The 26,330-nt window shown below is 36.7% G+C and overlaps 1 protein-coding gene across 1 annotated transcript in view; it reads left to right on the top strand.

Annotated features, from left to right (window-relative positions):
- LOC145693383 (uncharacterized) overlaps positions 1–26,330 on the top strand; it is a 175,698-nt gene that overhangs the window by 58,212 nt on the left and 91,156 nt on the right. Inside the window, exon 6 of the mRNA XM_081769330.1 lies at positions 19,816–19,966. Coding sequence (XP_081625456.1) covers positions 19,816–19,966 — 151 coding nt within the window. The remainder of the gene's footprint in view (positions 1–19,815; positions 19,967–26,330) is intronic.

Genomic DNA, 26,330 nt, shown 5'->3' with positions numbered 1-26,330 from the left:
TGGTGCAGACATCGAGGAAGAAGAAGTCAAGCAACGGTCGATGGCTTTTTCTGGATAGGTGTTGCAGGAGTTGGTATCCTAAAACTGTTTTGAGACCACGATCTAAGAGTTTCCCAGGAAACTCAAGTGGAAAAGTCGTCAGGAACCTTTTTTCTTGTTAAAATATCAGTTCTGTCTCTGTTCAAGAAGCGGATTCAAGTAAGTAAGAAATAGTGAAAGTGAAACTCACTCCAAGTATTTGGCTTCAAAATTTCCTTGTTTCGATAAACAAACATGTGTGAATATATTTTCTGGTGTACGTGTAATATCCATAACATGAAGTGTTAAGTTCGTAAAGTTTCCCTCAACGCCGCACACATGCAGATTCAGGCAATGTGACATCGTGATTTCATTCGATGGGGGGAAAAGAAAGCTAGAATCTCAGCACAGAGCGATTGTTGTAATCTCAAGAAAATGTGTGTACCGCACATACATTTTCCCCGGTGAAGAAAAGATGTTTTAGATTCCCCAAAAATCTTGAAAGTCTTCATTTTTCGGTAACACTGATTGAAATTAAGTTTTATTTATTTTGGCATGTTTTCTTTGGTTTAGAACCAGAATGATTCTAAATGTTGATTTCGTAAATAAGTGTCAGATTCACGGCTGCAGTCAAGTGCAAGGGTACATGAATTTTGCGTACCGGTAACTGAAAACTTTCGGCAATAGGCTAAACCTACGTAATATTTTAAATCTGATACCCATCAAGTTAGAAATTGCAGTTTTTTTTTTTTATAATTACTAGTAAATACCTTTGTCTTCTTTTTTTTAAGAAACTCAATATATTCAGAGCGACACCAATACCAGTAACCACTGCGTCTTCGGTATGATTGTGGTAGCGAAACAATAACAAAATATAAATGCAAAATAAGTATGGTGCTTTATGAAATATATGTGTGATTTTTTTATATATATATATATATATGCTTGTTTAGGTTAAGTTAGTATAGTTAGAGTAGGGCTTTAGGTTTAAGTGTGTCAATATGTACATGAATGTTTACCTGTGCTAGGTTGTCAAGTGGGTCCGAGCTGCAAGAGAGGTAGCGAAGAGCGTAAATCCTCGATGCCGGCCACAATCTCCATGCACAGAGAAGTTTATGCACCAAAGAAATAAAACAAAGTAAAAATAGCTAACCACAACAGTAGGCAGTGAAGTATCATTTTGTGTAATGTATTTGTATTGTGTCCTTTCATTTGTTTTGCGTGTCGATTCAGTGTAAATGTCTTGAAAGCTAAGAATATTAAATGAAGAATATTAAATGAATATTAAATGAATATTTTGGGAATATATGTACAAAGTAAACAATGTTTTTGGCTCTGAAAGATATAGAAATCGATCGTATTAATTTTCGTAGATGGGTATGTCAGTTTAATGTAAAGATTTGCTTCTGTTTTCAAATATTTTGTCCAACACTATTTTCATGAATATTTTCGAATAAAACTTACTAGCCGTGAAAACATCTTTCTTTTCGAATACAAAATCTAATTATCTTGTAATTTTAAGAAGTAGTAGAAATATGGAGTTGATGTTTTTGGTATGCATGCGAAGCATGATCAAAGCAAAGAGCAGTACGTACAGAATAAGTTTACTGGGGAAATGAAATAGCTGTGAAATTCAGGGAAGAGACTTTCCTTAGTGTGACCGAGTTGAAAACAACCGAATCTGTAGAAAATTTCTCATTTTATCAGTTTCAATCAAAATCTCAGTTTGGATTTTTTTTTTAGTTACAAAATTCTGTTTCAAGATTTTTTTTTTAAAATTCAGATAGGGCTTTCACAGACAACATCAAGATCTTCATTGTACTCATTGCCAACTCCACTCGTGGGTCGGTGTCCTGTGTCTGTAGTCGTGGTTCACAACCTATTCCCGGATGGGATGTGGATGATGAACTGCAGGCCTGGATATCGGACTGTGAGTCGAGATGGAAGAGAGTTTGGAAGCTTTATATTTCGGGCCAGATTTGAGTTCTATTTTCCGTAGATGATTGGCTTGGTGAGTGTATCGGTGACTGTTGATGACGAGCCCATACGGGCCCAGTAGGTTCGGTGTCACTAGTCAGTGATACATTCGACATAGCATATAATCTCAAGGAAAGGGAACATCAGTACAAAAACACAAACAACAAACAATTAATTCAATTCACTTTATTTTTTTTTTTTTCAAAAGTTAAAATGGCGACCCATTATCCAGGATTTCTGTTGTTTCAATCCTACGCGAGCGCTAAGGAAAACAAACAATCACAGCAGAGTATTTGTAATGGGGATCATTATGACAATCGCTGCATTGAATGAATCATGGTCACTTCTGGATCTGTATGTGCGTGATGTTGTGGGAAACAAACTTCATGAAAGTGAAAATGTCTGTGGGTAGCAGATCGAGTAACGAATCTCGTCATCCGAGTGAATATATATGCTGCAGTGACGAAATTGCAGGGTTCAGCGTTTATTGTGACAGTTGTTTTAGATGGGTACATGCCCAATGTTATGGTTTGTCGGAGGAACAAGTGCAGGAATTAGACAAGAGTAGTGAGCCGTGGTTATGTAAGCCTTGCCTGGCGAAACAGGTGACAGTGTTGCCACTTCCGAAATCTCCAGAAACCGAGAGTGAGGAAGGTGAACGTGTAACGCGGGGTAGCCCGAACGATTCTGACAAGGAGGAAGGAAGTCGAGGAAACGTAGCTTCCGGTTCAAATGTGCAACTAACTGACTTTGCAGCCATGATGGAGCGCTTCAGTCAAACTTTAACTGTAACGCTGAACGAAAAGTTTGAAAAGGTCGATATTAATAGTAATTTCCAGGCGATGAGTAATCAGGTTGACCGCAAATTTCAGGATATGAATGAAAAATTCGATAATGTTAAATTTGAATTGTTGCAAACGATTAATGAAAAGGTAGCCCATGTGAACGAAGACGTAGAGGCTGTTAGGTCGGAAGTTCGCGATTTATATACCTCTGTTGGGAACTATCAGAATAAAATAGACGCGCGGGTAGATGCCGTTGAGGAAGGTCTCCGGTTATCGGTTGAGGCGCAGAATCGACGATGTGATGACTTGACTAAGGAGTTCTCACATCTCGAAATAAGTACCCAAAGGTCGTGTCAGGCACTTGAAGCCAGGATTCAGACGTTGGAGGAGAAACAAAACCAAAGAAAAGACAAACGGTGTGGTCGTAAACGAGCGCGAGACTTTGTTGTCGGTGATGGAATCGAGTCTGACGGGACCGAGTCAGACATCCAAGTGGATGTACCGGTCTCTTCAGTTGGGGAGACTCGTACTATTCCCACGGTGACTGTCTCTGTCTGTCAGCCGACCAACATTCACGGCACAAATGTCCTTCCCTTTGAATTATCTTCACGTGCGTTGAACTTAACCAAGTCCCATGCGTCCGGTGTTGAGACAATAGGTTGTCAGGCGCTGTCCAGGAGGTCGAATCCATTGTTAGTTTCACCTCAGGTGTCAGGATTTTCCAATACTAGTTGTCGGTTGAACCATGTGGTGTCCTCTAGTAATGTAGCAGACATGACTCCTTCGTGTGCTGGAGTTCAGGAGGGAATATGTGGTCACGCGGTGGTATCAATGCCAGACAATTTAACTTCTGGACAAAAGTACCAACACTATTCTATTTTCGGTCAAAATCACTCGGGTGCAAAGAGCCCCGTCGTTGGCCACAATTCTCCCGTGAACCCCAGTAGAAGCGAGGAAGGCTTTGGTAAGCGAACTCTAAATTTAAGACTTTCTGAACTAAATCACTTACCTACATTTTCTGGTGAATACGGTTTGGCTAGATCATTTTTAGAAAATTTGGAACAAACTTTTAAGGTAATTTCGGCATCAGAACACGAACGTCTAACCTTGGTACCTTGTTGCTTAACAGCTGGGGCCAAGACATGGTTTCAGACTGTATGTCAAGACATTAATAGTTATGCGGATTTTGTGCGTCTGTTCCGGGAACACTATTTTTCGGCAAGGATGGAAAGGTTGCAAAAGAAGTTCATTCAAGGAATGAAGTATGATCGAGCGAAGTACAACCGATTGACGGACTTTGCATGGAAAATTGTAGCGGAATATTATGCGGTGGCACAACACCCGGATGAAACCGAACTTATTGAGATAGTCTTGGATTGTTTACCAGCTGGTGATGCCAAGTTGTTGAGGGCTGTTGAGCCGAAAAACATTTCAACACCTTATGGTCAAAATAGCCGAGATAGAGGGACATCCGGAGCCGAGTGAACCGGTCACGGACAAGAAGTTTAGACGCTTTCAGGTGCGTCAGGCGAAAGTCGTCAAAAAGACCGAAAAGTCAGGAAAACAAACCACCAAAGATACTTCGTCTCAGACGGAGGAAGACGAAGGCAAGAGGAAGGAAGGAAATTCCAATGGCAAAGGAGATGACCGATTTTCCGGAAGCAGGGGTCGAAGAAGGAACTTTCAGTCTCGAAGACCTTGGCCCAATCAAGGAAGACCGAATTGGGTAAGAGATGGTAATGGAAATCGGAATGCTCCGTATGGGTACAATCAACGCTACTATCCAGCAGCGATGAGTTATGGGTATCAGCGGGGTACATCTCAGACATGCGCGCCAAACGCGATGAACTCAGCAGGGGCGCAAGCCTATCCGGGATACGCGCCGAACTTACTCCCTGGAGGGGGAGTGGCGGCTCCCACGTCCACTTCTTCCCCAGGAGTGAACATGGCGATGTCCGCTGGATGGCCTCCGCAATATACGACATTCGTACCTACGATGGCTCAGCCACCGGAAACGAACGGGAATAGTTTGGAAAATGCATACCGCAGCCCTCATTAGGGGAGAGTGTGGACTGCGATGTGGATTCCTCAACTCCCCAGAAAGAACAAGATCGGTTAGCGAGTAGTCAAAATTTCAATTTGGTAACAACCTCGTTCGATTTTGATACCAACCTTCCAAATTCAAAATTCAATGTTTTGGCAGGTTCCGAAAATCGGGAGACAAAATTGGGCACGCCTCTGTTCTCGATTCGTTTCGTGATCGATGAGAAGGAGTGTGACTCCAGTGCGGAAAAAGGTATTCTTTTAACTTATCCTTCACCTACGTTAAGTTGTTCAGTTGGAAATTTAACTTTAGTTTGTATTCTGGATTCTGGAGCGGATACGAATTTGTTGTCTGGAGACGTTTGGAGGAGGATCAAGGAGATTTATCCGTCGGCTAAACTTCGTCCAAAATCCAACATTTCATTACGAGGTTTCGCAGGAGACGAATCTTTTCAAGTCAAGGGTTTTCAGATTCTAAATTTTACGATTCAAGGTTACGTTTTCGAGGTTCCAGTATATGTGATTCAGAAATTAAAAACAGATTGCATTCTAGGTTTCCCCTTTTTCATTCGGTATCATGTTCTTCTAAATTGCAAAACGAAAGAAGTCTCTCTTGAGACTGATTCTGGACAGACCATCTCCATCAACATGGAACAGCAGCATTGTTGTCGAGTCACAGTTGCGGAAGTATCATCAGATAAAGAGGAAGATTCTTTATACCAACCAGCTATTTCGAAAGAAGACATTCAAAATTTTGTTTCTCAGAGAACTGATTTAGATTCAGATTCTAGAAATCGTTTATTTTCCTTGTTAATCAGGTTTCGTTGTCTTTTTACAGAGGATCCCAGAGTCGTGAAGGTTGAGCCGTATAGAATACAGCTTTCAGACGACGTTCCCGTGGTAGGAAAGTTGTATCCTGTACCTGTTCACCTCCAGAAGGAATTCGAGCAAGTGCTGGACAAATGGTTGAAACTTGGAATCATCATAGAAGGTCCTTCACCTTACAGATGCCCGGTACATATTGTGCGTAAGGCGTCTGGAGAGCTAAGGCCTGTAGTTGATTTGCGTGGTATCAATGAGCGTGTGATTGCACCAAAGATTCAAGTCGAACCGATCTCTGATCTAATCGCGCGAGTCAGTGGTGCAACCATTTTCACCTCGTTGGACTGTACGCAGTCATATCACAGTGTCCCGATCCATCCAGACTCTTACAAATATGTCAGTTTCATTTACAAAGGTCGTCAATATCAAATGACACGTCTAACCATGGGTTTGAAATCATCTCCAGCAGTTTTCCAATCAATCATGCATACTTTTTTCGGCTTAGAACCTTTCAAAAACTTTCTCATTGTGTACCTTGATGACGTCCTTTGTTTTTCATCATCTATTGACGAACATTTTCAGCATTTGGAAAAGGTCTTTGAAACTCTTCGTTCGGCAAATCTTTCGCTCAATTTTCAAAAGTGTAATTTTCTTCAATCACAAATTCCTTTTCTTGGCCACATAATTTCAGGATCATCAGTCAAAATTAATCCAAAAAGTAACGAGGCCATCCGTCACTTTCCTCGGCCGCGGACTAAGAAAGCTTTACGAAGATTTCTTGGTCTCGTGGGATGGCGAAAGCGACATTTCCCTGACTTTGCGGGGTTAACAGCTCCATTTTATGATCTTCTGAAAAAGGATCGAAAGATTGAATACTCTCCGGAGTTACTGGAAAAATTTGATCAGTTGAGAGAACTTTTAAGTAGTCCTCCCGCACTTGCGCAACCGGATTTCAATCTTGACTTTCATTTGTACAGCGATGCATCTGCGGAGTCGTTGGCCGGCTATGTGGCGCAATATCCCCCGGGACAGGATGATCCGGAGGTTATTGCGTATGCGAGTCGGCGAATAAAACCGCACGAGGCCTCGTTGTCAGTGTTCCAGTTGGAATTAGCTGCAGTTCTTTTCCTCTGCGAAAAGTTTTCATACTTTATATTAGGTCGACGGACTACGGTCCATTGTGACAATGCAGCAGTCACATATGCTTTCAGTTTAAAGAACCTAGATGCTCGAACAACGCGTCTTCTGCTTAAACTGCAACGCTTTGATCTTCAGTTCATTCACATCAAAGGCACGGACAATTAAATCGCAGACCTATTGAGTCGCTATCCTCCAGAAATTCCTCAGGCAGAAGAGGATCATTTGGTAAATTTCTTAACCGCGGAAGACACTGACTTCTTGAATGTCACGGAACTGAGGCGAGAACAGCGGAAAGATCCGTATTGTAGAAAATTACATACCATTTGGAAGGGTTGTCAAAACAATACTAGGGTACGTGTGGAGAATAATTTAGTTTACGTCAGAAATTCTCAAAATTCTGTTTGGTTGCTGGTCGTTCCTTCCAGCTCAGTGAAAAATATTGTTTCGGCAATCCACAATAAAGGCCATTTTGGTGTGAAGCGATGTTTGTCGTTCGCTAAGGCCATGTTCCATTGGAGAGGTATGCGTGAGACTTTTACAAAGTATATTCAAGAGTGCCTTCTTTGTGCACGAACCAAGTACTCCTACAGGGTGATTAGAAAGGAGCCCTGTCATGTTGAGGCGTCTTCTTCCTTTGAGAAGCAATGCCTCGACCTGGTCGGGCCTCTTCCTAAGAGCCAGGGATATAAATATATCTTGTCCATCTTGGACGTCTACAGTCGTTTTGTGTGTTTCTTCCCTCTTCGGACGGCACACACAAGAGAGATTGTGGCGGTCCTGGAAAAGAGATATTATTATCAGCTACCATACCCGAAGTATTTGGTGAGTGACCAAGGTCCGCAGTTCTTATCGGGCGTCTGGAAAGAGTTTTGTCAAAAACACCGGATAAAACATATACTTACCACGCCATACCATCCGGCTTCTCATGGCATTATCGAACGCAGACATCGTGACCTTCATCGCATTCTCCGCCTGTATTGCAGTGACAACCAGTCCAAATGGAGTAATTTTCTAAAAGCAGCCCAAGATTTGTGCAATCACTCTTGGTGTGATGCTCTCGGATGTACTCCAGCGGAGCGTTTCCTATCGTATTCAGCATCCAAGAGCTTCAAAGAAAACTTCATTTGGCCCAAAGAGACGGTGCAAGTAAAGGAAGACAAGAAATTTGTAGTTTCTATTCCGGCAGCAGAACCGAAGAAAGAGAGGAAGCTGCGGAAACAACAAGACATCGTCACAGAAGGTTCTTTGGTGATGGTGAAAACTCACCATGTGTCGTCGATACCAAAAAAGGTATTCGCTAAGTTTATGCATACTTACGTCGGACCTTACAAAGTGGTATCTTTATCTCGAAATTCAGCGAGATTGCAAACTCTGAAGGGAGAAAACATAGGAGTTCAGAGTTTTGACAATCTGAAATTGTTTCGCTGTTCCGAAGAGAAGAGAAAGGAATTATTAGAAGGATGAAAAAAAAAAAAAAAAAGAGAAAGCTTAGTTTATAGGTTAAGGTTAGGTTAGGATTGATTAGAATGTATAGTTGTAATTAGAATTGGAAAAGAAAAAAAAGGATGTTTTATCTTGTATAGTCACCAGTAATTTAGTAGTAACAGAAAAAAAAAAACAACTTAAGAAGAACTCATAAGTTGAGATTTTTTTTTTCTCCGAAGCTCCCGGAGGATGTTACCTTATGCTCAGCATAACGTAACATGGCCCGATGCTTTTGAGCACCTTGTATATTGGCAGGGAAATTTTAAAATTTATTTAGAATGTAAGAGAAAACTTTTATTTTATAGTAGGAAAACCGTAGGTCGAAGATTTTGCGTAATTTTTGTAAAATAAATCGTTTCAATGGATATTATATGAATATTACATGATTATTAATTATATTTTATATATTTTACGTATTTATCCATGAATATATCATTATTTTAGACAAATAAGTGTAAATTCCAGCTTTTTCAATGGTTTTCAGTTTATTTCTATTCATATTTCGGCATAGGGAATCTTCACAAGAAAGCTAAAAATTTTATTTCGTAAAATCTTCTTCAAAATTCCAAATTAAGAAAGTCAGCCATAATTTCTTCTTGGTGCATCTCTTTGTTTCGAAGTAAATTTATTTGATTGGATAATCCACAATCACAGCTGCGGCTGAGATTTCGGTTTTCTTTGATCTTCGCACAGAAGCCTATCATCCGATCGTTACGTCACGATTATCTTCCAATTAGGGATCATCTTCATGTGATTCTTTGTCTTACGGCGTCAGCCATTTCAGGGGTCAGACGTGCAGTGTTTAGCGTCTGCAGAAATAGTGGAATAATTGGTGATTACGTTAAACTGTGATAAATTCTTCGTTCTGGCGAATATTAGAAATTGTCAGCAGAGACAAACGTACTGTGTTTGGTGTTTCAACGAAATTATTAATCCAGAAATATTCCAATTGTGAAGGGATTTCGTATTGCATAAGGAATACTAGCATGGAAGGTGCTGGTGTTACGGAATGAGCTTCTTGGCAAATTTTGCGTTCTCGATCAGCCAGAGAACATAAGAGAAGCCAGAGGAGACGGTGACGGAGAAGAAACATTGAGTAGTGGTGCAGACATCGAGGAAGAAGAAGTCAAGCAACGGTCGATGGCTTTTTCTGGATAGGTGTTGCAGGAGTTGGTATCCTAAAACTGTTTTGAGACCACGATCTAAGAGTTTCCCAGGAAACTCAAGTGGAAAAGTCGTCAGGAACCTTTTTTCTTGTTAAAATATCAGTTCTGTCTCTGTTCAAGAAGCGGATTCAAGTAAGTAAGAAATAGTGAAAGTGAAACTCACTCCAGGTATTTGGCTTCAAAATTTCCTTGTTTCGATAAACAAACATGTGTGAATATATTTTCTGGTGTACGTGTAATATCCATAACATGAAGTGTTAAGTTCGTAAAGTTTCCCTCAACGCCGCACACATGCAGATTCAGGCAATGTGACATCGTGATTTCATTCGATGGGGGGAAAAGAAAGCTAGAATCTCAGCACAGAGCGATTGTTGTAATCTCAAGAAAATGTGTGTACCGCACATACATTTTCCCCGGTGAAGAAAAGATGTTTTAGATTCCCCAAAAATCTTGAAAGTCTTCATTTTTCGGTAACACTGATTGAAATTAAGTTTTATTTATTTTGGCATGTTTTCTTTGGTTTAGAACCAGAATGATTCTAAATGTTGATTTCGTAAATAAGTGTCAGATTCACGGCTGCAGTCAAGTGCAAGGGTACATGAATTTTGCGTACCGGTAACTGAAAACTTTCGGCAATAGGCTAAACCTACGTAATATTTTAAATCTGATACCCATCAAGTTAGAAATTGCAGTTTTTTTTTTATAATTACTAGTAAATACCTTTGTCTTCTTTTTTTTAAGAAACTCAATATATTCAGAGCGACACCAATACCAGTAACCACTGCGTCTTCGGTATGATTGTGGTAGCGAAACAATAACAAAATATAAATGCAAAATAAGTATGGTGCTTTATGAAATATATGTGTGATTTTTTTTTATATATATATATATATGCTTGTTTAGGTTAAGTTAGTATAGTTAGAGTAGGGCTTTAGGTTTAAGTGTGTCAATATGTACATGAATGTTTACCTGTGCTAGGTTGTCAAGTGGGTCCGAGCTGCAAGAGAGGTAGCGAAGAGCGTAAATCCTCGATGCCGGCCACAATCTCCATGCACAGAGAAGTTTATGCACCAAAGAAATAAAACAAAGTAAAAATAGCTAACCACAACAGTAGGCAGTGAAGTATCATTTTGTGTAATGTATTTGTATTGTGTCCTTTCATTTGTTTTGCGTGTCGATTCAGTGTAAATGTCTTGAAAGCTAAGAATATTAAATGAAGAATATTAAATGAATATTAAATGAATATTTTGGGAATATATGTACAAAGTAAACAATGTTTTTGGCTCTGAAAGATATAGAAATCGATCGTATTAATTTTCGTAGATGGGTATGTCAGTTTAATGTAAAGATTTGCTTCTGTTTTCAAATATTTTGTCCAACACTATTTTCATGAATATTTTCGAATAAAACTTACTAGCCGTGAAAACATCTTTCTTTTCGAATACAAAATCTAATTATCTTGTAATTTTAAGAAGTAGTAGAAATATGGAGTTGATGTTTTTGGTATGCATGCGAAGCATGATCAAAGCAAAGAGCAGTACGTACAGAATAAGTTTACTGGGGAAATGAAATAGCTGTGAAATTCAGGGAAGAGACTTTCCTTAGTGTGACCGAGTTGAAAACAACCGAATCTGTAGAAAATTTCTCATTTTATCAGTTTCAATCAAAATCTCAGTTTGGATTTTTTTTTTAGTTACAAAATTCTGTTTCAAGATTTTTTTTTTAAAATTCAGATAGGGCTTTCACAGACAACATCAAGATCTTCATTGTACTCATTGCCAACTCCACTCGTGGGTCGGTGTCCTGTGTCTGTAGTCGTGGTTCACAACCTATTCCCGGATGGGATGTGGATGATGAACTGCAGGCCTGGATATCGGACTGTGAGTCGAGATGGAAGAGAGTTTGGAAGCTTTATATTTCGGGCCAGATTTGAGTTCTATTTTCCGTAGATGATTGGCTTGGTGAGTGTATCGGTGACTGTTGATGACGAGCCCATACGGGCCCAGTAGGTTCGGTGTCACTAGTCAGTGATACATTCGACATAGCATATAATCTCAAGGAAAGGGAACATCAGTACAAAAACACAAACAACAAACAATTAATTCAATTCACTTTATTTTTTTTTTTTTCAAAAGTTAAATAGTTACAACGAATGCGTCTGTTACAGATGCCGAACAGATAAAGAATCAAGAAATATTCTAAAATTCGCCTTTCATGTAATAAAAACACCATTTGGATATGCATGATAGCCATTAATCTTAAAACCAGTTGAACATTCCGATAGATCTGAGAATTTGTAGGTATTTTTTGACAGAACTCTCCGGAAATAATCATTTCTAGAGAATAGTGAATCTGGGAATATATATTCTTCGTCCGCCAATTTTCTAAGATCGAGGCCATAGCACAAGTCGGATCAGTGGAGGATTTTAATATCCTAATTAGGAAGACAATTACAACAATCTTATGAAGAAATTAAATCATCAATAACTATGACCACGCTTGATACCTAATTCTACTGGGCTATTAATTAAATGTGTATTGGAAAGGAAAATTATTTAATTTTTCGGAATATAACGGCTACATCGTCTGAAATGCATTTTTGACCAGAATTAGCATTTGAGTCGAGCTGAGTTCTCTTTGTTTCACTTTGAGTCAAATACGCATCGTAAGGTGGGATAGGGGGTTCAAATATACCTTCAAGCGTTTTCCATAAACCTATTTTTCTCGTGCTACGCCGGATACTTTAGCTACGTTGTTAAATAAATATAAACGAAGAAGTATCCTTAATAAAATCAAATAAATACGAATTGTAAAACTAATAACACGATCTGCAAATTGCGAAAATCCAGTCATTGCCACTGATAAACGTTCCTTACCCATATCCTTCGTAAGAAACAGCTTCTTCCGCAAGCATAACCATAAGTGACCACAAAAGTGTTTTCTATACGTGCTGAGGAACAATGTTGTTATATATTTTTCTTGAAAATGTGTGGACACCTTATGTTCTTTCTTCTAGAGAAAGCCATTGTGAGAACCGTAGTAGATACGTATTGTACGCGTGAATTGTATAATAAAACTATAATCTAAGAAAAATGTTAAACGATCCAGTGCCTACAACATAATTCAAATAGGACGAAAATGTCCAAATTCAACACAATCACTGTTTTTAATGACATACCTATCTACACTATTACAAAGAAAAAGAAGATTAAAATGACTTACTCATCAATACTTAACTCAAACTATTATAAATAGAAACATGAATTTGTCCAGAATATTCTTTTGTCAAAAAGCAAGGGCTAAGAAAAGTTTTTTTTTTTTTTTTTTTTTAAATATATGTCTTATAGGAGAGTAAAAGAGGGTTCAAAGAGTTTTTAGTAAGAATAAAATATATCACAAATCCTTGAAGTTAGGAAGATAAAACTAGGGGGATAAACTTTTCATTAAAATTAACCGAAAACATGTTTCAACGATTTCGAAAATTTCGATTCTATAGGAGAAAAGAGGGAGTCTGTACTAATATTCAAATTTCCAGTTATTTGTTCAGAGAATGCCGAATTGAGGATTCTCTTAAGAAGGCGTGAAATTCAGTACATACACTTTTCATTAAAAATTACAGACCGTGAGCTTTAGATTTTTTTAAATTCAGTCCCTGAGAAGGGGAAATGAGGTCAGTTTCTATAATATTATAATTTTAGTTTTATTAAAGAAATATCCTCAGGTAATTAGAAACAAACATTAGTGCAAAATGTCAGGAAACTTGCAAATTTGAGCATGCGTTTTATAAAGCTGTCAGTACCGAACCTTAATAAAATTTAAAACGTTTCAACTTGGTCACCTCTCTAAGTTGGCCACTTGCTCATCTTGGCCTGGTTTGTCTTGAACCTATATTTTTCCATAAGACATTCGTTAGTTATTACTCTGTAAGTTAGCGATCTGTCTATCTTGGAATTTGGCCGCATTGAAGCAATGTTTACCCTATGATGATAATGATAAATTTACCTGCGTATCTTGGCCACACAAGATACCGTTTTGTTATTATTTTTCTTAACTCTTTCAAATTCCCATATGAGAGGCAGATGTTCTGTATTTGTGACTGGAGATAAAGAAGCATGTATTCCCACGATTTGTTCTTGGGGGTCAATGGCCAGAACATTACCCCGATGAAGGGGTGATGAATTAAGATGTGAATAAGAAAAAGCACATACAGAAATTCAGAAAATGGTTGTACGTATTTGTTTGCTTTGTCTGTTTTGGTAAAACCATTAGCTATATCGGCTCCTTTCATCAGTAGGGAGCTTTAGTAATTCCGGAACATTCTTAAGGTTAAAGCTAACCATCTCAATTGTGAACTATTAGCACCTGACAGCTTGTCGACATGAATTCCTTTAAGATTTTCTGAAAACATATTTTGCTCCGAAGAAAATATTTGTAGCTTATTAACAAGAGGTAGACGATACTATACAAGAACTACAAAATGAGAATGTACAAATGTGCCCAAAATTTTAGAATCAATTAATACTAGAAATCTTATTGTAAAAATACACCAATCACACTTATTTTCTGTAAGTTGGCCAATTTTTAATGGAACCGATGATGGCCAACATAGACAGGATTCACTGTACTTCACTTTTATATTCAAATCAATGTAATTCAGTTGAGCAAATGCCTTACATGTAAACGTATCCTAGGATTAGTGACTTGGCCTGGGTCTATGGTTCTCATCATTGAAGCCAATAAACTGGTGATATTAAATAAACGTTGTTTAGAATTATATTAATCTGATATGTGGTCTCCTTTCACTAAAGTAAGGCCACTGGCTTGAAACGCGCAAAACGATTTAACTCAGTCTTGACTAGTGTTACCCATGAAACGAGACGTATCATTAAGTTTGAAGGTCTCGTCTCGTCTCGATTCTCAAAGAATTCTTTATCGTCTCGTCTCGAAAAAATTCTCGTTTTGTTAAGTAGTTTTAGATTCTTGACTTTTAAAAGTAATCTTGCTAAATTTTTGCACTTACACGTGTTAGTAATAAGATATTTAAATGCTCTATGGGGATAAGCGTTGAATAATTAGCATTAATTAAAAATATACATATCGCCAGGATTTCTTAACCAATGGTTGTATCATAGCTAGGGTTAGCCAGGAGTTGAGCCCCCTTCGACCATCTTCAGTCCCCCTGAAACTTTCATGCTTTGCTTCCTCAGGTTTGTTCCGTTTCCAAGTACACGATCTTTCTTTTTGTTACTTGGACTTCTCTTGCCAGAAGGACCAGGCTATCTGGTACCGCCGAAAGAAATTATAATTTCCAATCAGCGAGAAAACTTGTAGACGCTAGCAACCTACAATCATTTCGAAAAAAAAATATCGAGGGAAAGTAGAGAACTCAAACTTACCAACTGACAACACTGTTGATAACATTGGTGGTCATAAACAATAAATTGAAGCAATCTACGAGGGGGAGTAAATGAAAACCATAATTATTTTTTTAAATATTATTTATTGGTCACACAGGGTACAGAAGTAAATCACTTTTCAACATAGTCCCCTCCTCGTTCAATGCAAGTTCGCCAGCGCTTCGGAAGAGCCTGAATACCTGGGCGACGGCGCAACCACTCGTGCACCGCGTTGCGTACCTCTTCATCGGAGTGGAACTTCCTGCCGCCCATTGCTTCTTTGAGCCTTTGTTTCAGGCTGATGGTAATGCACCCATGTTTTGTCACCAGTGACGATTCGTGACAGGAAGGCATTACCGTCACGTTCAGCACACCACAAAAGGTCTTCGCACGCATCAACACGTCGCTGTTTCAGTTCAGGCGTCAGTTGTCGGGGCACCCATCTTCCAGACACCTTATGAAACTGGAGAACATCATTCACAATATGATGTGCCGATCCATGACTCATGTGTACACATGCTGCAATTTCGTCTATTGTCACACGGCGGTTTTCCAAAACGATGGCTTCTCGCTGGTGCATGTGGCTAGTAGGGCTGCCATTTTGGAACTGTTGTTGCGCCGGTGTTTGTGCATCTGCCGGCTGCTGCCACCTCGGAGACATCCGGCATACTATCGTAAACAGGCATGCCAACTTACAGCTCACTGGCGCCATATGCGGATTTTTATTTCTACTTTTATGGTTTTCAGTTGACTTACCCTCGTATAAGGAACAAAATTTATTGAGAAAGCATTCTAAGCTAAGATTTTCACTTCTTTTAGTTTCTTTAATTTTCATAATACAATAATAATAATAATAATAATAATAATAATAATAATAATAATAATAATAATAATAATAATAACTTTATTTTCAGTGCCGTGAACAGCTCATTGGCAAAAATACAGCACTATGTTAAGACTATTATACAATCATTTAAAACAAACCAGAAAATTTGTGATATAGAATGAATATTAGTAGGTTAAGACCCTTGTCAGAAGTTTAATATATTCACATTACAAGATTAAAGCTGATTATACGATAAGATTAAAATAGATAAAATAGATACATAAAATACTATTAACAGAACTATGGAAATTAAAGTTTCATTTAACTATCGTTAAAATAATGAGTCAACTTTGCTTAAAATTTCATATCTTCTATGTAAAAGATCCTGGTTACCTATTGTCACATTTCCACATAAAATATTAACTAGAGATATTCTGAAGATATATAATAATAATAAAATCAAGACCCTTGTCATGAAGTTAAAACAGATTAATCTTTGGAAAAAAATATAATTAAATAAAATCATTGCTCTATTGTTTCTCCCAAAATATGTTCATTTTAAACTGTTATAAGACACTGTCATTCTTCTCAATATTTCACGTTTTGAATTTAGTGCTACCAATGTTGACTGACTTCTTACACTATAACACGGCACTCTTATTCCTATATTTTCCAAGCAGTAATCGCTACTATATTTATTATCCAATACCATTTGAATAAAATATTTATCCATAAAATTTCTTCTTTCTGCTAGAGATTGAAGTCCCCAAAAAGTTAACCAATATTCATACTCGTGTGAATAGTAGTCCTTTTTCATTTTATAACATAGTAGTCGTATAAAACATTTCTGTACTGCTTCAAGTTTATTAATAAGTATATTAGACAAACTGTTCCAAACGACTGAACCAAATTCAAGTTTGGATCTAACAAGTGTCTTATATAAGTACACATAAGAACTACCATTTAAAAAATCAGGCCATTGATTAAAAATAAAACTTATTGTTTTTCTCGTTGATTGCACTAAATCATTTATGTGATTACTAAATGTCAATTGCCTGTCATAAATAATACCAAGATCTTTAATTTGTTCTACTTTGTTTATTGTTACTCCATGAATTTTATATTTACTGACAAAGTATTGAGTTTTATTAGTAAATGTCATATATCTAGTTTTTCCAGAGTTAATAGTTAATAAATTATTCTCGCACCAATGGTTTACTGCATCTAAGTCTTTCTGCAGGAGATAATTATCATACTCATTATTAACTATTCTAAAGAGTTTTATGTCATCTGCGTATAATAGTATTTTTGAATACCTTACTTTTCGTGGTAGATCATTGATGAATAGAGAAAAAAGAAGCGGACCCAGGGGAGACCCTTGAGGTATTCCCCTCCCTATTTGACCTTGAGTAGATGTTACCTTGCCAATTTTTACTTTAAAAGTTCTATTTGATAAGTAACTTTCAAACCATTTAATATAAGACAGTAATAGGCCAATGTTTGATAATTTATTCAGAAGTAATTTATGATCAATAGAGTCAAAGGCCTTTGACATATCAATATATATAACATCAACCTGTAAATTACTTTTTAGTGCAAAGTACGTAAAATCTGTAAAATGAATTAGATTCGTTGCAATCGATCTACCTTTATAAAAACCATGTTGCGTATCACTTAATATAATAATAATAATAATAATAATAATAATAATAATAATAATAATAATAATAATAACTGTTAATCTCTTTATATGTGTTGCAGCTCATTCGTGAATGAAGACATATCATACTATCTTCTTTTCTTTTTTTATATATAAACTTCAAAAAATTCATGCTTAAATTTACAAGTATGTGATTCATTTTATTATGGTTTGCGAAAACCAGAAAACTATAAAACTCAAGGAAAAAAAGGAAAATAACCATACTACCTGCCTTAAATTGTAAACTATAGCATGGAAAGTAAGTCTCTTGCAGGAATTGAGAATAAATATATACCCTTTTAGATGCAATGTTCCCCCTTTCCGTACTTTTTCCTTTTTTTTTATGTCATCCGGAAGAAGATAAGATCCGTTTGAAAAATGAGATCCTGGCAACATTGACTCCTTCGCAACCTCTAGTGAAGATTGCAGTTGCTAAGCCACAGAGGGTTGAGGAAAGTCTTTCGTTTTTCAGAAAAATGGTCGTTTATCCATGGCTCCAGCTTTAACTTCCTCTTAAATTCTAGTTCAACAATTTTTCCATCCAGATCTCCTTCGTGGCTAAGCGGTTAGCGTACGCACCTTTGGCGTATTTCACGTTAATCAGTAGGTCCATGTCTCATATAGCCTCGCCACTGAAAGGGACGTTAAATTCAAAAATCAATCAATTTTTCCCTCCAGAGCACAGTGTATTCGAAAGCGTTTATAATAAGCCCTATTAAAATTGAAAAATGTATACAACTTTAGTTACCTAGTTCTCGTCTTTCCTTGCTTTTGGTCAAGAAACGTTTTCAATTGTCCTCTCAACTTAAAATGTTCCCAGCTCGCGCCGTGTGGACTTTGTGGTGGACAAACACCGTGCTCGTGGGTTTTCTCGGGGTTCTGCCGTTTTCTCCCACTTTCTTCATTCAACCATTTTCATTCATTTCTCATCATCACTGCCTCCTTTAGCCTAACCGGCATAATCGTGGGACGTAAAACAAAGATTTCATTTCATTTCAACTTAAAAAGACATAATGGCTCTTGGTTTCACGGCAACTCTTCATGAAGCAGACAAGGAAATTTTGCCAACCATACATGACCCAAGAAACCAAACAACCAACTTTTTCCTGCCACATTCAAATACAATCTATCTATTAAAATGCTACAATAGCAATTAAAAGCGCCTGAGCTCCAACCTATAACTTTGGCTTTCAAATCTTTCATTTACGGTTATGTGTGATTTCACGTTTAACAGAGACAAACATTTTAAGTATTTGTACTTTAAATAGTCTAAATTAGTTAACTATATCTTTTTCATAAAGTTCATGATATAAAATTATTGTTCAATGCCTTTGTATTTTAATAAGCCTTCTCTAAAATCAATGCATGTGAATTGTGCTTCCATCTTCCGAGTTCTTTTAAACTATATGTTTATGGCCAATCCTTTCGACAATGAGATCTCGGAAACTACAGGCTCTAGAAAGATGACGTTTTCACTGATCGATTGGAAATTTTGCGTAGATTGTCCAGTTCTAATTGAATATTTAAAAAAACATGTCCATTAATTCTTTATTAAATTTTTTAGGGTACCCTGGAAGCGTTGAAATTAAAAAAAAAGCATCATATCCTATGCGTTATACATTCCAACACCACAATGTTGTATATTGGGGTTGTATATGTTTCAGGCGTTTGTTCCATGGCCAAATAATAGTGAAAAAGGAAGGATAACCATTTCTCGAGTCTTAAGATAAATCTTTATTTTTTTGAGTGTTTTGCCCAATGAACACCATATATAACTGTCATAATTAATTGTATATGTAATGTATTTGCTTATTACATACTGCATGCAAGAAGAAAACACTGCTCATACATGAATTAGAAACTGCAACCGGAAGTAGGCTCAAATCTTGCAAACGGTGCGTGATATTGAGAAAAAATAATCGAAAAAAATGTCCCCTTTATGGTACCCCTTGCCGATTTTTTTTTTTTTTTTTTTAAATTAAGACGTCTTTCACTTGTGTCTGTAAAGGGACATGTACATATGTTGTGAGGAATGAGAAGGAGATTTATGCTCATATGGGAATGATGCGCTGTGTAGAGAGCGCAGGTTCAGCTAGTAATATGTTAATTTTAAAATTGTGTATGTGACATTATCGTAAAAAGTAATATCAACTCGGTGCTGTAGCTACAGAAGACGAAATTAACCCAACACATTATACATGAGCAGTTTTATTATAAATATCATTGTTTCATTTTTAATTACTTTGTGGATTAGTGAGAATTGTTATTCTTTATAAAGATCTCGTTCTTGTTTATAAATATTATTGAAATGTCTTATTATCAAAATATAAATGATGATTTGCTCAACTTTATCTTTCACCATAAGATTAATCGCTGTTAATTTGTAGATGCATTTCATAGTTCTAAACCATATACTCTAAAGTTTCACAGTTTTTAAACTTTTATTTTTTTTTAATAGCCTTCCAGAAACGTCTCCCAAACTAAAACAGAAAGCCAAAGGCAAAAAGCTACATCAGAAATTGAAAACTTGTTCCTCGCGAAAAGGGCAGGTCCTATTTTTAGGAAATCGAAACATCAAAGTAGTTCGTCTCAGGATGTTCTAACGGAAGGTGAGTTTACCATCTATTAAGAAATATTCTAAAAGGAAAATATAAACGAAGCTTTGTTTATTCCTCTTTGAAACCACGAGCTTTACAGTTAGTTACACTAATATATATAAATGCTTTTTAATTACATCATCTTGTAGTGTAGAAGATTTTATTGTTTGTAATCTACTAAAATGTACAGAGACAGAATATGAACTTTTTAAAATTGCCTTCAGAATTTGATATCTAACTTTTTGTCACTATAGTAGTCCTTTGGGCAGCTCTCATAATAAGTTTTACATTTACGTGTTCTGTGACTTCTGTTATTAAGTAAGTTGTGATAGAAGATATGGCTTTCAGAATATACGAAACATATCCCTTTTATTCCTTGCCATACTTTTCTTCACTTATAGTCTTGTTATTCTTTGCATGGGCATATTTATTATATTTATAATGTTTTTTTATGCATCAAGTAACCACTTCTATTTATTCAACACACGAGACTATAAAAATATTCTTGCTGATTTTGTCTCAATGTGTAGAGAAAGAACTCAAAAAAACATCGTAACACTACTACCTAATCCAAGCAAAACTATGAGCTTGGAAGAACGCAATTCAATATACTGTTTTGCTCTTTTTGCGTAGTCTCGGTTTAATGTCTAGTATCGTAAACTATTTGAACAAATAAGAACTAGAGTGGAGTCTCCAGCGCAACCGATATTTAGATATTCCTAATGTTTTCTGATATGCCTGTTACCTGTATCTTCAGCATTGTTTCCTGCAAATGATAGGATATGAGTATATGAAGCGCAACGTATTTCCTATATAAAGATAAAATACCAGCGCATATAAGGAAGTAGCTAAAGCAATGAAAGAAGGCCCTAAATTTTGGTACATGGAATGTAAAGTTTCTTATATGAAAGGAGGAAGAGATAGTGGAAAAGATCAGGAAATATATTATACAAATATTGGCATTAAATGAAGTGAAAAGAAACGAGAAAGAGAGAAATAACTAAAATGTAGAAATATCATTTTATGATGCGTTATTCGAGAGTGAAGGCAGGAAAGACAAGTATAGTAGTGGTAATAATATCAAAAAATGTGGAAAGTAAGGTCTTAGAATGGAAAGGAATGTAGCCATGAATAATTGTGTTCAATTTGAAGATGATAAAAGTAACAACGATCACAACGATTTTTGCTTTAACGAAGAATAAGGAAGTAATAGCCATACAAGAATATTATAAGAGTTTGCAATAATATGGAGGAGGAAACAAAGCCAAACAAGAATATATTCGTAAAATTGCAGTGCTAGGGTAGGGAATGATAACAAAAAGGAAAAGGAGTTACTAGATCATTTGCAGGAGAATAAACTTTGTATGAATGAGAAAAGAATGGCAGACTTGTGCATAGAAAACGGTATTGGATTGCTCGATGAGATGTCCAGGTTTACGTCTGAGTGAAAACTATCTTCTGTAACACAAACAATTGATGGACTGGGCTCATGCGTATGACATTACTAACTCCGTACATGTTTAATAAACAGGTTGGCTGCCCAGTCAATCAGAAAGTATTGTGTTGGTGAACTGAATCGGATGAAAATGCACGATTGGAAAACACGCAATTGTATTTTGGCTAGTAATGGTGAATTAACGGACCATATGGCGTTGGTTTGTGAAATTTTGTGCCGGTAAGAGAAAATTGAAAAATATTCTCCGCGACCACCGATCTGATGGTCTGATTAATGCCGTTAGAGCGAATTCTCAGGAATCTGTGCGTGGAATTGCGGACGAGTTAGTCATACACAACATCACTGTCGTTTAACGACGACGCACATTCACAAGGTAAAAAATTAGGATTAACTCTTTCCACATGAGTTGATACTGGCCAACAAGGATCGCTGTCTATAGGTGTGTAATTCTCACCGTGTGCAGAATAACCGGGAAGGTTTTCAGTATCGGATTGTCATGGTCAGGACAGTGGTCTGAATAAAGTCCAGTATAATTTCGAAAAGTCACAGTTATTGCTGGTAAGTAATCTCTGATAGGCTCATCCAACATTTTTCTGGGTGGTGATGGGGAAACCTGCATTCCGGATCGTTACAATGCTAAACTCCATGAAATGAAGTGCAGACTTATCTGTAAGTATCCAACAATGATCAACATATAAGTGTTCTTATGTTGCACACAATACTAGTAGTTAAATGAAAGAGAAAAGTGATATTAATATCATTTTTGATTACAAATAGAGAAATGAAATTATATTTAAATGACATCTACATGGATATTACCACTTATGCTTAATTAGTACTTTTAAATATCTACCCGTACCCCATCTTTTTTTATCAGGGTTCCTACCAACCTGGAAAAGCCGGAATTTTAAATACGGATCTTTTTCCAGAATACTTACGAATTGTGGGTTTGCTGGATTTCCCCTTTTACCTTACCCAGGTATTTGTTAGGGGATATTTTATGAAATAAATTAGTTTGTTTTGCAAAACTTCTCTACCTACGCGCACACATTAGACATGTACAGTTCGCGGCTTAGAAATCGTTACAAAAATTCTAAGTCCACATTAATAACAAACTCTTGCCCCGTTTGCTTATGCATTCAGAAATACACATCTCACTCGACTAGTTCTAGTGTTCAATCCAACTCACCTCCCTCCTCCACCTCTCCTTGTCTAAAGCATTGTGTGACGTAATATACTCTTTCCATTCAGACGGAAAAACAAGAACCAGCTCTGAAACCGTCCCTTTCATTCGTTTGTTCTGGAATTCCTTTTTAGAGCCTGAATAAAAAAAAAAGTCACAAGATGTTCTCATAGCTTCATAAATGCCTTTACTTGTATTCTTTCCCTTCTCCAAAGACTGCAAGATAGGAAGATACTCCTTCTGAATTCTATGGAAATTGTCAATCACGGCAGTAGGTTTTGTGCTTTCCAAAGTCTGTAATGCGGGCACAGAGCTCTAAAAACTACTGACAGAATTGAGTGCTATTTAATGATTAATTTCATTTCTTGTCAGCAGTTGCAAGTGAATGTTCCAGGGGCGTCGTTTGGGCAGTACAAGAGGATGTAATTCCATTTCCCCTCTCTTGAGCTTGCTAAATACATATTTTTTGATCAAATGTGTAGTAATACACTAATGAAAAAGGTGAAACTCTTATCTCGACGGAGAATCTCCGCCTCCCTCCGCGGGCAAAATCTAAAATGACGCTGCTTTTAACAAGAAATCTATAGAGTTACAATAGCACATTGCTAAAGCGCTTATATTTAATTTCAAGAGTCGAAGGTTTGATCCCAAGCCATATGAGTTCATAACGGACGATATCGAGAGATATATATTCAAATATGGAGACAGAGAGGGTTGAATTACATATGAAAGTTTAGAATTGAAGAAAAAGTGATCGGACAGCATCCATATTATGACGAAATTTGTGATTTTGTGAAACAGAAGAAGAAAAGATTCCGAACTACGAGGACCACATTAGGAAGTTGTCGAATTAAGATGGAGAACTCTTTTTAGAGCATCAGATGATTGTGAAGGGAGAGAAAGATCTTAAGGTCTGGAAAATTAAGAATTTAAAAAAATCTTCCGCTTCCGAAACGGGTTTCGAACCACGAACCTCTTACTTATCAAACCATGATTGATCGATTCAGCCACGGAAAACTCTTTGCAGTAATTTATATAGCTTAGTTACGGGTGCATAATGAATTTCCCCTTGTTGAGAAACACGTTTTAAAGCAGTAAAAGTTTGTTGCTACTGTGTTAATTGAACTATATTTGATAGAACCCTCTGATTAAGTAGTGCCAACTACTCAGACATCAATCAACTTTTGCGAGGTTCTAGTGGAAAATGAAACAAATAATCATAAACATGTTAAACTTTTGAAACATAAAAGGTTAAAAAAAAAAAAAAAAAACGCAATGGAAATGCACATGAGTGTGGCACTTGGATGCGAATCTATAACTTTAAAAAAGTAGCGTGTTTACTTCATTGTCCGTTAGATGAATGGCTAGTGTAAGGGACTTCTACGTGGATGGTCCTACATTCGAATCCCGACTGTTCTTAGTTTTTTTTTTCTTTTAGATATGCTATGCATTCCAGAAATTCAATTTTGACCTTAATATTGTCGCAGGTAGTTTAGGCCGGAATTATTTTCAAATATGAAATTTGTTATTACACGCTTTTCTTTAACTTGCTATGTTTCAACTTTGATATGAAACCTTACAACGTTACTTTAACTCATTTCTTCGTCATATCATGTTGAATTTTCGCACAACGACGACAATCGGGCGGCAATACAATATTCCATTGTTATTGCAATGTATTTATATATATTTAGACATTTTTGACTCAGAAAAAACGTACAGTAAACCGTACAATGCAACATGGATCCCTGGATGAACTTCAAACGAATTTAGTATACGAATAAATTACCGTCTGAACAATATACTGGTGGGGAGGAGGGTAAGACACTGAAACTATTCCTCAGAAGGGAAGTGGTAACATATAAAAGTAATAAAATGCGAAAGATATTGATGTCGAATTCATAGTTTTCGGGTTCGAAGAGATGAAAAATAGCACTCGGGATGAGCACTTCTCACTTCTTTTCAGAAATGCATAAGTGGAAGATGGTTTTAAAATTATATTTTTTCTTTCAAGTATGATTGTTTAAAATACTTGTCTTTCAACTTTATGTTTTAGTTACTTTCTACTTCTTAGTTACAGTTACATATATTTTCTATTTATATTGTATTCTATGTTCTACATTTACTATTTACATTTTACGTCTTATATAAATTTGAAGAGAAGCTTATGACAATTCAGAGTACCAAGGTCAAACACATGATGTAAGCTTTGGCGATCAAGAGCCCACCGTCCTCCCGAAATCACTACTTTCCTGTAAATTTTACCTAATTTTAGAGATGATGTTAGACATTTTAGTAGAGCTCGTATATTGACTTTGAAGCCCTCAAAAAGCTTTCGATTCCTGATTATATTCCTGATTATGTCTCTGCAAAGCAGTGACGATTTTAGGGAGTGATCAGGTAGTAATACCTCCTTGGAGCAACGACACTTGATAGTTCCTGATATGATATCAATATTTGTGCATTACCACTTTTCACTCTCAGTGTATTGAAATTCACCCCAAAGGAACTGTTCTGAAATCTTCACTGGTTCCAACTCTGACCCCCCATGCCAATGGGGCCGATCTTCGACATATACCACATCTAGAATATCACTATTTATTAGGGTGGAGTGAAAAGAGGCCAAAAAAATTTTTTTGCGAAATTCGATTTTGGATAGGGGGCAAAAGTTGCATCATATTATAGTACTTTACCATGGAAAATTTCAATTCTCTAAAATAATTTTTAGCTGAGGCGCAATGGGCCTTAAGTTTGATAGATTATGCAAATAAGTGAAAAGGGGCCAATTTTTTAAAATCTAAATTCGAATTTGGATATGGGGCAAAAGTTGCATCATATCGTAGTACTTTATCATGGAAAATTTTAATTCTCTAAAATATTCTTAGCCGGGGGTCAATGGGCCTTAAGTTTCGTAGATTTTGTAAACAAATACACGTTTGTTGTGTATTTGTGTACTTATTAGACAGCTCTTCGCTTGAAGTAGACTGTAATTTGAAGGTGTTAAGATTCGTTATCGTGACGAGTTGAATTTCTAAAGCTACCGAAGTTCATATTCTATGTAACAGGCTACATCAAGCCAGAATTCACCACTAAGAGGTGGCTGCAATCGAGTTCAATCCCACCCACTCGCTAACATTACATTGAAGGTTTCATAAGTTTCGTTCACGTTTTTCCTGCAAAATACTGCGACTTTGTCTCAAAAGTAGGCATGTATTTTCTGGAGTCAATTTTGGAACGAATAAAGAAATCGCTCTCTCGTGCCCCACATACTGAAAGAAGTTTCACTAATTATTTCCACTAATCTTTCCACTACTTACGTATATGATATTTCAACTCAGGGATATCAATACATGTATTTTCTGAAGTGCGAATTTCTTGCAATTTTTCATCTGTCTCATAAGTCAGTATATGCGTTCTGTTATATTACACTTATTCCAGTTTATCATTTCTGTGTAATTATTAGTCTCGAAGTTTAATACTGGCACTTCGAAGGAAGGAATTTCAGAAGGTTTACACTGCTTTCTGGATTGGAATATTTTATCAGCAGCAAGGATTCGTGTAGTTGATCTGTCGACGTCAATCATGGCAATGAGAATGTTTTGATGATTCGCATAAATGCATTTCTGGAAATTACTTTATTGACTGGAGTCTTGTATAGTTCTTGGAAACATCGCGGAAATTTTATGATCAAGAACAAATGTTTAGCTCCGTATTTGACAAGAGGTTTCAGTTTGATG

This window comes from Thermobia domestica, chromosome 8, assembly GCF_964235325.1.
Source record: "Thermobia domestica chromosome 8, izTheDome1.hap1.1, whole genome shotgun sequence".
Taxonomy (NCBI): domain Eukaryota; kingdom Metazoa; phylum Arthropoda; class Insecta; order Zygentoma; family Lepismatidae; genus Thermobia; species Thermobia domestica.
This window is presented reverse-complemented; position numbering and strand designations above follow the sequence as displayed.